This window comes from Lissotriton vulgaris, chromosome 1_1 (genome assembly GCF_964263255.1).
Source record: "Lissotriton vulgaris chromosome 1_1, aLisVul1.2, whole genome shotgun sequence".
Classification (NCBI taxonomy): Eukaryota; Metazoa; Chordata; class Amphibia; order Caudata; family Salamandridae; genus Lissotriton; species Lissotriton vulgaris.
The window spans coordinates 723,693,672-723,709,671 of record NC_141685.1 but is presented as its reverse complement, the minus strand read 5'-3'; the positions used below and the strand labels follow the sequence as shown (position 1 = coordinate 723,709,671).

The 16,000-nt window shown below is 44.5% G+C and overlaps 1 protein-coding gene across 3 annotated transcripts in view; it reads right to left on the bottom strand.

The window, feature by feature from the left end:
- Positions 1-4,508, bottom strand: part of LOC147747715 (coagulation factor XIII B chain-like) — a 504,437-nt gene extending 499,929 nt beyond the window's left edge. For all 3 annotated transcript variants that reach the window (XM_086955171.1, XM_086955177.1, XM_086955183.1), the window contains exon 1: positions 4,369-4,508. In XM_086955171.1, coding sequence (XP_086811297.1) covers positions 4,369-4,426 — 58 coding nt within the window. In that variant the 5' untranslated portion in view covers positions 4,427-4,508. The remainder of the gene's footprint in view (positions 1-4,368) is intronic.
- Between the last annotated feature and the right edge of the window lie 11,492 nt (positions 4,509-16,000).

The following is a 16,000-nucleotide window of genomic DNA, read 5'->3' as shown; positions in this document are numbered from 1 at the left end:
GAACCGCATCAAGCTACGTCCGCCTCGAACAACGCAAGCTCTGCGCTCAATGAATCCGTCCTGATGCCGTCACCGATCCGTAGCCTGCACCGCGACTGGAAGGACACCGCGACGTGAAACAACTCGCTACTACAAATCGAACTAGTCTGACCGACCCGGTCACTGCTGCTGACTTCAAGTCCTAGGACCGCGCCGGAGTTGTGCACCACCTCGCACACTTTGTGGCGCACCGCTGTCCGGACTGATCGACACCAGCTCCTAAACTCCTGCTCGTTCGCCGCACCGCAAGCTACTAGCACCACATCGAAGCACCGTCTCGCCCTGCAACGCAGCCTTGGATCCACCGACTCTGTCAATGGGCTGCTGCCTGCACCGCATCTAGGGATGGCGCGTCCTGCAACGCTTCCTTTCTGCACTGCGACGATCACCGGAACCAGCTCGCACATCGTGCCGGCCGCCCCAAGTAAAAGGTACTGTGACTGAGTCTGTCAACATTTGAGTAGGCCTGTACCGACGCAGTCCACTGGATTTGCTAGACTCTGTGTTATTTCAACAATGCTGTAGCTGTACAAGGCTACCGACTCGCACAGAACCTTGATTTAGGCCTGTTAACCAGAACTCTTGAAATCTAATAGTACTGTGGATTCTTTTTACCGTTTATTGGTCTTGTGGTAACTCTATATAAAATATACTTATTTTTGATATTAAACCTTGTGTGGTGTCCATTTGTAGTGTTGTCACTGGGTTACTGTATGTGGTCACAAATGCTTAACTTACACCGCCTCTGAAATAAGTCTTGACTGCTCGCGCCACACCACCTAGAAGGTGAGCAGGGGTTGTTTTGGGAGCGGAATCCCCCTTACTCTGACTAGCTGAGAGGGTCCCTATTTGACACAAGTACCTACCTGTGTCAACTAGAGACCCCCAATTCTAACAAGAGGCAATACAAATCATACAGTAATACTTCAATGTTCAACAACAGTTTAATCACAGGTTTTTTTGTTGTGCGTAGAAGGTTCTTTCTTTCTTAGATTCCTTTGACCAGTAGGTACAGCCAATGCGTTTCGCCCTATAGAGGGGTTCTTCAAGGCTGTAAATACATACAATGTTGTTTTTTTGTTTTTTTTTAAAAGGTACTTGTTACCTGCTCTACAAGATACTTTGAAAGTATTTCCAGCATGGTCTGGGTGACTCAAACGTTTAAAAAGAACCGAACGTTCTGAGGCGTTGTTAAAAGGAAACAAGAAATACCAAAGAATGTGTTTAAAAGCTAAGCTCAACCTTAAAAAGTACAAAAAAGTTTCTCTAAGCAATAAGAGGCTGAGAGATAGTGTGAACTAGATAAATAGAGAGACCAGCAAGAAGTAGGTAGCCATATTGTGTAGTGATGGTGGTGGGGGGGGCAAGAAGCATGCCCCCTGTTCAATTATTAACTCTACCCAAGCACCTGGCCGCGGTGTCATTCCATTGATAAGCCCTAAGAAGTTAGGAGGTATTGAGTAATTAGTGCTTACCAAAGTATTATAGTGAGCACTGTTCAAGAATTCATGGTGGGAAACCCCAGCATCAAATTAAGTTAGTACCGTACCTTTGTCAATCATATTATTCCTTTAATGCATCTAGTGTTGTACTCTGGTAGCCTAAACACGCTTCCTTTCTGCACTGCGACGATCACCGGAACCGGCTCGCACATCGTGCCGGCCGCCCCAAGTAAAAGGTACTGTGACTGAGTCTGTCAACATTTGAGTAGGCCTGTACCGACGCAGTCCACTGGATTTGCTAGACTCTGTGTTATTTCAACAATGCTGTAGCTGTACAAGGCTACCGACTCGCACAGAACCTTGATTTAGGCCTGTTAACCAGAACTCTTGAAATCTAATAGTACTGTGGATTCTTTTTATCGTTTATTGGTCTTGTGGTAACTCTATATAAAATATACTTATTTTTGATATTAAACCTTGTGTGGTGTCCATTTGTAGTGTTGTCACTGGGTTACTGTATGTGGTCACAAATGCTTAACTTACACCGCCTCTGAAATAAGTCTTGACTGCTCGCGCCACACCACCTAGAAGGTGAGCAGGGGTTGTTTTGGGAGCGGAATCCCCCTTACTCTGACTAGCTGAGAGGGTCCCTATTTGACACAAGTACCTACCTGTGTCAACTAGAGACCCCCAATTCTAACAAGAGGCAATATAAATCATACAGTAATACTTCAATGTTCAACAACAGTTTAATCACAGGTTTTTTTGTTGTGCATAGAAGGTTCTTTCTTTCTTAGATTCCTTTGACCAGTAGGTACAGCCAATGCGTTTCGCCCTATAGAGGGGTTCTTCAAGGCTGTAAATACATACAATGTTGTTTTTTTGTTTTTTTTTAAAAGGTACTTGTTACCTGCTCTACAAGATACTTTGAAAGTATTTCCAGCATGGTCTGGGTGACTCAAACGTTTAAAAAGAACCGAACGTTCTGAGGCGTTGTTAAAAGGAAACAAGAAATGCCAAAGAATGTGTTTAAAAGCTAAGCTCAACCTTAAAAAGTACAAAAAAGTTTCTCTAAGCAATAAGAGGCTGAGAGATAGTGTGAACTAGATAAATAGAGAGACCAGCAAGAAGTAGGTAGCCATATTGTGTAGTGATGGTGGTGGGGGGGGGGGGCAAGAAGCATGCCCCCTGTTCAATTATTAACTCTACCCAAGCACCTGGCCGCGGTGTCATTCCATTGATAAGCCCTAAGAAGTTAGGAGGTATTGAGTAATTAGTGCTTACCAAAGTATTATAGTGAGCACTGTTCAAGAATTCATGGTGGGAAACCCCAGCATCAAATTAAGTTAGTACCGTACCTTTGTCAATCATATTATTCCTTTAATGCATATAGTGTTGTACTCTGGTAGCCTAAACACGGAGAGAAATCGTATTAAGTCAGCGCGATTCATCAACCATATACCAACATTGGTTCGAACACCTAATGACCATTTCTATCAGGCCTCAAAGAGCGCAATCATCTCACAATTCTATTGTGAAAATAAGGAGTCACAGATTATGCAATTGTTCCGTCACTTAGGCTTAGCGTGGCCAAAGGTGCTCTTCACATGCAGTGCCTGGGTAAATATGTTGTCTGTATCCAGGTGGCTAGTGAGGGCAAGAGCGTTTTAAAAGTCAATACCCAAATGCTGTCTACAGTAAAGCACCGCGACGACTAGCGATCAAGAGGAGTAGATGTAATATTCATCTTTAATAAACATACCTTGGTAAAAAAAAAAAATATATAGGTCAGCGGTTTCTCGCTGGTGCCTCTGGCGTTTCCAAGTCCGTGGGTTATGCCCTGAAATGTAGGGTGAAAAGGGACAGGAATATATACGCATGAGGTGCGTGTATTATTAGCATCATCATGCACACCTCTTATTGGTTTCCAAAAAATATTCATTCCCCAGAACGGCCTAATCACAAATGTGTAATACAGGGAGCAGTCCTTGACTCACCCTGCAGTAACTTTCCAATACGAAGGTAGTGGAAATAAAACGCGATTTATTACCAGTTTTTATATAAAACCAGGTTGAACGTTATGCTTTCAGAAGCAAAAATAACCTTGTCCAGTAAGCGATTAAACTCCGAATAAAAACCCAACCCCCACCTGCGTGATTGATTCCCCATATTATAAAACCAAACTCAAGTAAAATAACTCTGTCCAGGAAGTGAATGAAGAACAAAAGCCCACCTATAAGAAACGTAGACCCGCCCATGCTGTCATTACTAAAGTAACCCCAGCTAAGACGTCGAGCCGCCCGCCCTTAGTCTTTCCGTGCAGTGCAGGCAAATCTCACCATTCGCAGATATCGTGCGCGATTCTGATCTCGTGCCTCGTTACTTGATGAAAACGTAGCATGTTTTGGAATTCAGCCCATTCAGGCCAACGCTACAATTCGCAAGTAGCAAACGTGGTGGCTTGTTTGGCACCCTTATCAACATCACATTCTTTATTTGAAGCTAAAATCTCTGCCAATGTTTCTTATAAAGAATGATAAATATATGTTCATTGGTGAATGAATCCGCTTCATACTTTAGGTCCTGGATCCTTAGACTTAATTCAGACAGGGTTGTCGAGGATCACAAGGGCTCCTCCCTGTTTGGACAGAGTGAAGTCAGCTTTATTTGTAGCTAAAGAAAGGAGACCACGTGAAACGAGACCCGCGGGTCAATCTGCTCCCGTCTCCCTGCCTTCTGCAGTAGACTCTGCCCAATCCCCAGCTCTGTCTTTACACTCTGTCTCACAGATGTGCCTCGGCTTATGTTCGAACTTCGAAGATGCCCGGCCCTGTGTGCAGCACTCCCGCCCATACGCTGCCCAGTGCGGCAGAATCTCTTATCTTACCTTGAGCCCCGCAGCAGGCCCACAGTATCAGCAGGACGGAGCACCCCAGCGTCTTCATGCTGCAGCCGATCAGACTCGCCCGGTCCTTCTAGCTTCCTCGGCGCTTTGACGAAAGTGGGTTTAAATACCGCCTGGCCTTGGTTTTAATCCGCGGTGCAACGTGCTGAAGTTCAGGGGAATTCAGTTGCAACATCCGCGGGCAGAGGTCATGCAAACTTTACTTAGTCGGCGGCTCGAGCAGCTGGACCTCGCATTCCGCCTATTCAAGGCCAATTGATTAGTCAATGAATAAAGACCCCTCGTCCACCATATCTAGCCAGCAGCGTCTGCGTTTGAAGGATTAAACAAACGCTGTGGGTCGGATCACAAAACATTTCTGACTGGCGCCATTTCACGTCCTTGGTGGTATTATTAAAGCAGCACTTGCTTCAAACACGCTTTAGCACTGTAATATGAAAGTGGTATTCTGAAGATGGTAAAGTAGGATGAACAGTTCTGCAGATTTGTAGCGTGGTATTTTGTTGTGGCAGTGATGTGTTCTGTTTTGTGTTGCTGTACAATGTGGTTTTGTTGTGTAAAGTGGTAGTTGTGTTTTATTTAGACTATTTGTTGTTATGCACCTGGTTACACTTTAATTCTGTTGTTATGCTGCTTTGTTATGTTCCATTATTCTCTTTAAATATGTTAAAAAATGCTGCTACATTTCCAGCCCAAAGCAGCACATGCCTTCAAAGTTCTCTGACAAACGACCATTTACTGTTGTGTAAGGTGATTCAGTAGTACTGCTCCAGTCCTGCAACTACTTACCACACCCGTCTTAACTTAACACTCCCAGGGCCAGATGTAGGAGCCCTAATACCGGTCGGTAAGGGCCGAATTCGGGCGTTTCCGACCGGTATTAGGGTTTTCTAATGTAGGGGGCCTATATTTTACAGATTCTGTAAATTTACCGAATCGGTAAATTTACTGAATCGGTAAAATACCGAATAGGTATATTTACCGGTTCAGTAAATCCAGATGTAGCTGGCGCTTCAAAGAGTGCCACAGGCCCTTTAGGAGTCGGTATTTACCACCCAATCCTATTGGGTGGTAAAACACCGAATTCAGGTGTACATGCACATCTGTGCATGTACACCTGTGCCATGTGACACACAGACATGCCCTTAGGGCATGTATATGTGCCACATGACACACAAGCCTGGAATTGGGGTGCGACAGGGTGTCAAAGTGACACCCCTTTCTCCTTGCAGGAATCTGTATTTACCGATTCGGTAAATACCGAATCGGTATTTCCCATTGATTCCTATGGGCTTCAAGGCCCATAGGAATCAATGGGAAATACCGATTTGGCATTTACCGAATCAGTAAATACCGAATCTGTATGTAAAATAATAATTACCTACATCTGCCTCCTTCCTATTTATCTACTCTTAAGTACCGAATCGGTAAAATTCGGTATTTAAGAGTAGGTAAATCGGAATTAGGTAATTCCGATTTACCTACTCTTAAATACCGAATTTTACCGATTCGGTACTTAAGAGTAGGTAAATAGGAAGGAAGCAGATGTAGGTAATTATTATTTTACAATTACCGAATCTGTAAGATTCGGTATTTACCGATTCGGTAAATTTACCGATTCGGTAAATTTACAGAATCTGTAAAATATAGGCCCCCTACATTAGAAAACCCTAATACCGGTCGGTAACGGCCGAAATCGGCCGTTACCGACCGGTATTAGGGCTCCTACATCTGGCCCCTAGTGCTTGCTTTATGTGACATGGCCACACTTATCTAAAATAAACTTTGATTTGTCATTAATTGATTTTGTTCAATTTCACTTTTATTACATTAGACCCTCCTCACGCCCTGAACTTCTTTCTTCCATTTACGAGTAAAAACACTCACTGTGCTCATTAGGAACACCACCCAAGACTTAGAACCGTAGGCATACAGTTATAGCAAGGAGGCAACCGAGGGAGAGGAAGAAAGTGAGAGAAAGGGAGAGCTAAAAGCAGGGAGCATAAAAGCAAGAGAAGTTAGAGAATCTAATGGAGGGTGACACGAGGTGGACGAGAAGACAGTGCAAATAGTCAGATGGAGGATATAATAGAATGGGTTGGCAAACTTTCCACCTTCACTGGCAACGTTGCACAAGCAGATATCCTATGCACAAACTGAGACATTTTGCATGTGCAGGAATACTTTGCACCTTTGCAAACAATTTGCGTGCAAATCCACATCTGAAGATGTTTGATAGGATCCAGGGGGGATTATGAGTCACATGTTACATTTTTGGGGTTTTTAGACCATAATATTCCCACTAACTCATGCCTTTTAAATGATGTCACTCGGCTGCCAATGGAACATACGTAGTCTTATTACTGTGTCATACTGTATTCAATTTTAAACTCTTTTACTAACTACTATAGTAAGCATTGAAAGCTGGTATAGCCACCTTTAGAGAGACTAAATATAGTGAAATAGACTTAAGACCTGAAACTCCAATGGTAAACACATTTATCAACGATAGATACTGCTAAGTGACCACCAACAGCCTCATATAATTTATATAAGGATTAGTGTGGGTACAAAAAAGGTTTTCTCCTACTCCCACCACTGGTGCTGCTGAACTTCAGGGTTGCCAAATAGCATGGCTGCCTACTCTTGATTCCACCTCATTCTTTTACCTACCATGAGACACCCCCTGCTCATGTATCCAACTCTCGCAGGTTATCATCCCTTCTTTCTCCCTTTGCCACTGTTTTTCCATCTTTCTCTTCCACCTTCTTTCCTCCTTTCCTGCCTTTCTCTATCTTGTTCTGGCCATTGGCGGCTGCTCCGCTAAGATGGAGGAGCGTCGCCCCACAAGATAAACGAAATGATAATAACGATGGTATTATGATTTTATTTTCAATTATTAGCTATGTGAAGCCAGTGCAGGAGAGGCAGGGTGGGGCTGCGCTTCCCGCAGATCAGGGGAAGCAGTGCTGGCACTCTGCGAAGTGCAAATGAGGGTTTGGCAGGCCATCTCGGGCCACCCAACCCGTCATGCGCACTTGGCATGTTCTCCCCTGGGCTGTGTTTTACAGCCCGACGGAGAACATGCCCAGCATCCCATTCCCCGGCTGAAGAGGACGAGGATGGAGGAAAGCGCCCGCAGGGCAGGTATTATTTTTTTTCTTTGCCCCTTTTCTTTTTATTCTCCCTCTCCCCCTTTCCATCCCACTACTACTGCACAGTAGCAGCCGCTACTGGTTCTGGGTCAAAATTAAATGATGACTAATGAGCCCTGTGCCCAAAAATGAGTGTTAGTGGGCCATATGTGCAACCACCCAATCAAATTAAGCACTAGATTTCCTCAGGATTCAAAGAAAAGATTTCACATTTTACTTTTGTTTTTTTCCAATCATATGCAAATACTAGGGAATGAAGGGGGGTCAGAGAAATATGCATCACACAGGTAGCAAATGCTAATAAAATAATACCTTGACAGGATTCCTCACAAGATGAACAATTCACTGATGTGGGAAGAGAACACTAGTTTAAAATCTACTCATGACTTTACCTAAATATGCAGGAAATAAACAATGAGTCTAAAATCTGTCCAGGGACCACATAAACGCGATATTTCCCTGGGAGGGTGTTCTCTGGGCCCTTCCATCATAATCAATGTCTTCTGTGCTAGGGTCTAGTAGGCTAGTTGGAAACTTTAGAGCCATTAGACCTTGTGTTTAATCCTGGACTTCCCAATTGGCTAAATCGGTGCTCTTGTACAACCAGCTTTAGAATGAACTAATTTGTCCTAATTTTTTGCCCATTATCGGAAAGGTTTAAAGTCAGTCTGAAAGCTGTTAGTAAGGTTATGGTAAACAAACAAACAAAATAAAACTGGAATGTAATGGCTGTTAATTCAGAGGGCTAAGGGCGGTGTCATGTACCATGGTATTGTCACCAAAATGTAATATGTTGGTAATGTAGTAGTCTTTGAAACAAGCAGTACTGCATTAGAGAGCTTATTTTTCCGTAAAGTGCTGCTGTTCCCTTGTCAACAACGTTAAAATTGGCATGCCTCTGATTGGCATATTTAACTTACCTATAAGTCCCTAGTATATGGTACCACAGTGTTACAGAGGGGTGGTAAGTTTAATGTCACAAGTGGACTCGTTGGGCCTTGCACTAAAGTGGCAATTTAACCTTGACTGCAAGCCTGCAGCCCGTAGGCTGGTTGTATAGGTGTTAACTGCAAATTTTACCTATTAAAATAACCCCATTAAGTAGACCTAACTCCTCCATTTAAATATTAATATGTTATCTCGACATTCACCTTACAAGCCCACTTGGCAGGGTACTTAAAAGTAGGGCAAGTAAAGGTTTAATATTAAACAACTTTACGGTGAAAAGATTCAATAGACTATTTTCACTGTAGCAGCGTTAGCTGTCCATAGGGAAACACTGGGATACAATTAGGACTGGGCAGATTCATTTACAACAGCTATACCTGGCTATTGATCCCATAATAAGGGTGAAATCCATCCTGGGTTACTTGTATTATGGTTCAGGAAGGACATAGATTGGCAGTTCAGGCTGGACTGCTCCCATGAGGAGAAGGATCAAGGTTGATTTGCAAATGGCTAGGCCCAAACTAAGGTGGCATGATGGACGAAAAACAATAAATTGGGATGAAGCCCTGAGTGATCACCAGTGGCTAGGATTAATTCAAGCACTCCAAACAACACTTTGTTTTTTGATGCCCAAGTGTGAAGGGCATACTTAGATGTGGGTCCTGTGCTTACTGTGCCACAGGAATCAAGCTATACCTTGTATCGTGTAGTTCCCTCTAATCTGTACGGTCTGCATGTTTGTTGGACAACATAACATTTGGGTGAGGTTCCTAGGCTGATTCCGGGAACCCAGCAGTATATGTTGGCCTAGAGATCAGCTAGCTCACAGGGCCACCATAACCCCCTATCCAAACAGGGTGTGATTGATTTCTGGCAACCACTGAACCTGACAACCCTGATCTCCCAAGGATCACGGTAACAGATCTACAACCCTTTTGCTCAGTCACGCGTGCACTTATGTTCTCAGAGAAATATACAGAAAATAAACAACTGGACATTTTTCAATATAGTTATTGAACCAATGTTATTCTTGTAGTGAATACATGTGCTGCAATAATCAGTAAACCACACAACCTAAATTCAAGTTGTGATTATGAGTTTACATCTATATTTGTTTAGAAACTGAGTACAGCCCACTTTTAAACATTTCAGGTGGACTGTATCTCTTGTCTTTAACATGTTCTCCATTCCGCCTATCTCGAGCCCCCTGACAGAAAACTACATCAACCAACAGGCTTCGCGCCCGTCACGCTCCTGTTACAGCGCCCGGACTATGTACAATGAGAATTCAACCTTCGGGTTGAAGATACTGCCTAATATTAATAAATGAGCAGGCTATTGTTTAACATGACATGAGGGCTGTATTTTACGGAGTATAAAACCCCCCATATATTTATCAATTCCCTCTGGTCCAAACTACAAGATCCGATAAGCTTTGCGCCCGTCATGCACGTCCAACAGAGGTCGGGCCACATAGAATGGGAATTCAACTTCCGGGTAGAATATGCGGCTATACAGCAGCGATCGAGAGTTGGTATCAGCCGCTTCAACTTTGCCGGGTAGTGGAGAAAGCCACCAGAACTGAGAGGTAAGCCTCATATGGAGGGATGCAAGTTAGAAACAGCATCCAATAGGAAAATGGGAAAGCTTTCTAACCGCAATGTTTTGTTCCAGCTGGTGGAGGCCTGGGTAGAGATACACATAATTTTCCTTCGGCGAGGGGAACTGAAATTTAAAATACACCCAGCAGATGAGTACTCCATCTAGAATGTACGCCTCACACTACAATATGGACAGTGGGGTTTAGTCTAGGGATGGATATACAGTCAACTCCTGAAAACACACATATTTCTGTTTAGGTGCCGAGGTCCTGGTGCATCAAATAATTCATATAAACTCTGGATCCATAGTGAAAAATCGGGAGGGAGTAAGTACACAAGCCTGAACTAGAAAACTTTTGCATCTCATGTATTCAAGATGATTCTTGATAACAGGACGTTTCTGTTTTCTTTTCTTTTTCTTTAGATTCACACTTTGAATGAGATTTTAGAGGAAGTCCACGGCAGTGGTTCTTCTTGAAATTGGTAAGTCGTGGCCAGGTGCGAATGTCGAGGAGCGCTGGGCAGATCAAATTAGAATTTGGCTCTGACATTATTTTTTTGTTTTTTCTGTTTTCACAGTGGTTGTTGGTCCTGATGAGAACCCCTACAATGACTCAGGTTTGAAACGCGTAGACCTTTGTCTATGCCACTCCCAATTAATTTGTGTCAACCTAGTGATCAAAACTGATGCCACATTGTAAAAACTGTGTTGTTAAAATTGTTTAGTTGCTCGTGCAATTTTTATGTATTTTCATAAACTTTGTTAGGGTAGTGGTAAGGCCTGTTTTCATAATTATTATACTGGCCTGTTAGGATTATGTAGTATGTGTTGAGGGTGTTGAATGTGTAAATGTGGTTGTGACTGTACGAATGACCAATTAGGAGTGAGTGTGAATGAAAAGAGGTGGGTTTATTTATTTAGTGTCATTATTTGTTTTGTCATTTGTTTGTATATATCCCCTATATGTTTCTTAAATGAAAAAAAAATAATAATAATAATAATTTTTTGAATATTGAAAATAAAAGCTAATAATACGTTTTTGATTGCTTGGTTTGATATCCTTGCACCTTGGCATAGGAATTGCTTATCAGTATTGGCAGCTTGTTTGGTTTGTAGTGTAGATGACTCAGCCTTACTGATTAGAGTCAGGCCCTTCTGTTGTTATACAGCAATAATCAGTAGACAGAAGCAGATGAAAGTGATTACAAGCACCAAAAGAGTAAATGGCGGATACAGTTCCACCATGGTGCTAAGACAGTGTATTTATGCAGGCATATAATACAAGGTAGTAAACAGACATACTGCTACTATGCAATCCCTACTCTATGGGGGATATTCTCAAGAACGTGTGATAATTACCACAAATTTGCTTAATGCAACTCTTCATATCGCAGTCTGTCGCAGGAAAACAATGCTGTGTTAACTCAGTATTCACAACACCGAGGTAGTATGCAATAGGCCCACAACAACGCATCAAATTTACACCATAAAGTCAACGCATCGCCGCAAAAATGCAAAACACCAACAGAAAAAGTGTTGCGATGAGGCCAATAGCGATACAAAAAGCAGCGAAAATCGTCGGCAGGCCTGCAAATCCCATGCATCAGGTGGGAAAACGCACTATAAAAGCAACAAAACGAACACACCAAAAACAATTCAAAGTGCGTAGCACCATGGATGCATCCGGACCTACTGCAGAGGCCAATGCGAACCCCACAAGCCCCACAGACCACCATCACGGAACCTCGGGGTCGGGGAAGGCCAAGGAGAAGAGGAAGAGTAAGATGGGATGCAGTCCGCAGCAGAACTAGATCGGCGTCACGGAGGTGACAGTACACTACCATCAACTGACCTACAAATACACTAACGCGAATGCAGTTGGAGTGTCGAGGAGATCAATGGGGGAGGCTAAGAGGTGCTGGCATGATGTGAAAAGTCAAACCAAGCACAAACCGGCTGCTAACAGGAAGGCAGCAACGGCGACAGGAGGTGAGAGCCCTGCGCCACAGGAGGAACTGGAGGAAATGGAGGCCACAGTCATCAGTCTGCAGATGGTGCAAGGAGTTGGGAGTATGGACACAGCTCGATAGGACCTGACACAGCATCAATAGGGTGAATAACGACCAGGGACGGTGGGGATAGAGGAAGATGGGCACAATGACACACATGCACAACGATATGTAGCACACTGCACACCCGCAATGACCCAGGATCATGTCCCTGATCCTGTGGCACACTGCAGCACACACACATAGCAATAACAGCACATCCCATGACAATGTGGTACAAAGTGCAACACCGACACTGAGGAACAAGGGACACAACTGGGTCCGCTCATGCGCAGAAACAGGCCAGTCACATTTAACATAGCAGGAAACTGTGAGATTGAAATGTATGTGTACAACCTCACATCCATCACATAGTCCAAATGTACACTGTCCCACATCAAATTGCCAGCACCTCCCAAACAGTCACAATGTACATTGTCATACAGTCTGCATGTCAACAAAAACAATATGCCAATATACATGTCAACACAATGTCAACATGCATCTCCCCTTTACATTGCAGAGGAACAAACAACACTTCCAGCAGAGCAGACCAGAAAACTCATCAGTGATGCTGGAGACGACCACCACACCTTCGACATCGATGCACTACAACAGCTCGTGGACATCTTAGGCAACCCACCCCAGGAGCAGGGCAGCCAAGCTACATAGAAGAGACCCCAGCCCCTACACAGACCACACAGCGGGAAGCAACCGCCACCACGGCTGGCTCCCAACACTCCATCGAGGCACATATTGCATCCAGAAGCCAGGTATCAGAATGCCAAAAGGATGTGTCCGAACAGGTGCTCGTGAGGTCAGAGCTCATGGAAGCCAAACTACATCACATACCGGGGTTCTCATTTATGAGCCCTTGCGTCACTTTTACGCAGCTGGTGTGTCACTTTTTGTGACGCACCAGCAGAGTAAAAAATGTGCTGGTTGCACCATATTTACAAAGTGACACATCTAGGCAGATGCGTCACTTTGTAATCCCCTGCGCCACATTATACCTGCCTCAGGTATAATGTATGCAAGGGGGGCGTTTTGACGCAAGAAAGCGTCATAGAAGTGACGCAGTGAAATCTATAGGATTTCACTGAGCCGTTTCTTGGATGCTAATGCGTCAAAATCTTACGCCTGCCTCATGGCAGGCGTAAGACTAACGCAGGCACTAACAACATGGGACTTGCCCAAGTGAAAGTACACATTGCTGGAGTTGCGTCACTCTTGTGACACACTCCAGCAATGCGTGACTTTTGTGCCCACAGATACGTCAGAAATACTGACGTATCTGTAACTCCTTGCGACATGATGCGTCATACTGTAAATATGACGCATCGTTAGTGTCGCAGGGAGAGCGCAGTGAAAAGTGACATATCGCTGTTTTCACGCAGCGATGCGTCACTTTTCATAAATCAGGTTCTCGGTGTCTAAGTCCCATCACGGACCACCCACATCCCACACGGGAGACCCACACTGTGACTGAGATACAAGCATTTGCACATTTCCTGTACTGAACCACGCCCAGAGCCCCGGAATTACCGTTCGCACACCCACGCTGGACCTCCGTACGGCCGCCCAGTCCACTCCTCTTACATATTGAGTGGCTGACGACAAAGCTACATGCCCAAGGTCATACCCACTGCCAGCGGGGGCACGGTTGCATCTGTTGTACACAGCACAATGTAATGTTGTAGGGCCTGGGGCGCTCATGCATTCATTATGACCACACGTACACACTTATGTAGTTGGTGGGACTGGCTATGGGCACGTGTGCCCTGCCCCTTTATTGGCTGGGTCACATGTACAGTGACGCCCCGTGCTGGATGTGTGTGGAGTGAGTGTAAGCCAGCCCTCACGGAGTTGTTGGTGCTGGCAACAACTACAACAGTGAACACTATTAAAATGGAAACAGAAAACACCATTATTACAGAGACAATAGCGGAGCATCATGGTGGTAGCCGGAGAAAGTACAGAGGTCACCCAATGAGCAAACAGAAGTGTCTGTGAGTTGCAGTGCACTGATGTGAAGACAATGTCTAGGATTGAGTCCCTTCAGGATATTCCTCATTCAGCTGCAGTGGGGGGTGTCACTCCTGCATCATCTTCATCATCATCATCATCCCAGGTCTCCCACAATGCCTGAGGTGACATTACTGCGTGAGCTCTCCACAGCACATAACTAAAACAGAAATGGATGATGACTCATGGTGCACTGAGTTAGCGGCACCCGAAGTGCTGAGCAAGCAGGGTATCAGGCAGATGATAGCATCAACGACAGGTATGAGCAACTCCATTAGTCTGCCATTATGGCTGTTTCGACTCTGGCAGTTTGCATTTGGAGCTCGTCTGGCAGTGGTGGCGTGTGCCTCCTGCAGTGATGCGACGTCCAGCCCAGTCAGGACTTGATTTGATGTGTGAGCCCTGGTGGACCGCAGTGTAGGCCGGAGGCAGCGGGCAGCACAGGGCCAGAGACACATGGCGTTGATGGCCCAAGTCCATTGTCTCAGAGGCCATCCAATATCTCAGCAGACAGGGTCCCTGACTTGAGCTGCACAGAGTTAGTGGCGCCGGATGCACTGCAGACGGCACAGGCACATCGCCATGGGACGGTGACTTGCGGTGCACTGAGGTAGGGCCACACGGACTGAGCGGGTTCTCATTGATGACCAAGGGGAATGTGGCGGAGGGCTGCAGGGGACAGTGGAAGGTGTCCTCCAGGGCATGATGCAGAGGGCAGATGCCATCCGGAAGCGGCAAATTGAGGAGTGGAATGCTACTGCCTCGTTACTACCACCAAATCTGTCTCAGCTACAAGAGGATGAAGACAACCCTCAGTCCATAGACTCAGACGCCACCAAAGTACAAACCAGAGAGTGTCCATGAATGTCGGGAAAAAAGACGTAGTGGCATTGGGGCTGGGAGGGGATGCAGTCTGCGATGATGCCGGTAAGATGATATGGACCCTGCCATTGCTAAATCAAGACTCAGTTCCAACTGTGTGACCTACTCGACTGCAGTGTAGGCGGAAGGCGTTTATAGCAAGGAGCCACAGACACGTCTGGTTGTAATGCTATACATAGACTTGGTGGCATCAAAGGGAGTATAGTGATTTGAAGTCTGCATTTCCATGTGTACTCGGCCATTGAATAATCAAGATTCTTTTCCAAATGTGTGTCCTTCTCATCCGCAGTGTAGGCCGGAGGCAGCGGTCCACAGTGGCCCACAGCCATGTGTCTTGGCTCGCGATGCACAGAGTTAGTGACACCAGGGCAGGTGTTGGTAGTGTTCGATCACCTCCGTAACGATGATCCTTTTCCCCTCATGACTGAAACGTGTTATCCTCTTACACCTCTCCTTGCGTGCAATGATATGTACTCTTTTGACAAAAAAACAACCTAGGCAATCAATACTTAGAACTTAAAGATAAAATTTAAAATGCAGGGTAGCCTGCAAGTCAGTTCAGTTTCTGGTATTTATTAATTGTCAGTTTTACCAAAAATACATTTACACATTAAACCCACAAGGGGAATACATAAAATACAATCAAGACACAATTAAAAAGGTTTACACAATTACAATTAAAGAAATAAAATTAAAATCAACAGGTGGCACAATGTTTCTCGACGCGTGTTTCGGCGGCCAGCGCCTTCTTCGGGAGGAGCCACGTACTTTCTAAAAAGGTAAGTCATGTAGGAAGATTTTAATATTACATAATCAATTACATTCTCTATTTTAAGATTAAAAAGACAATTTATTCAAATAGAAATAACAATTCTCTGAACATTTGACCAGTAGCCATAATTACACCTCCATCGTTAACATAAGTTCAATGATGCAAACAAAAATGTATTTCAT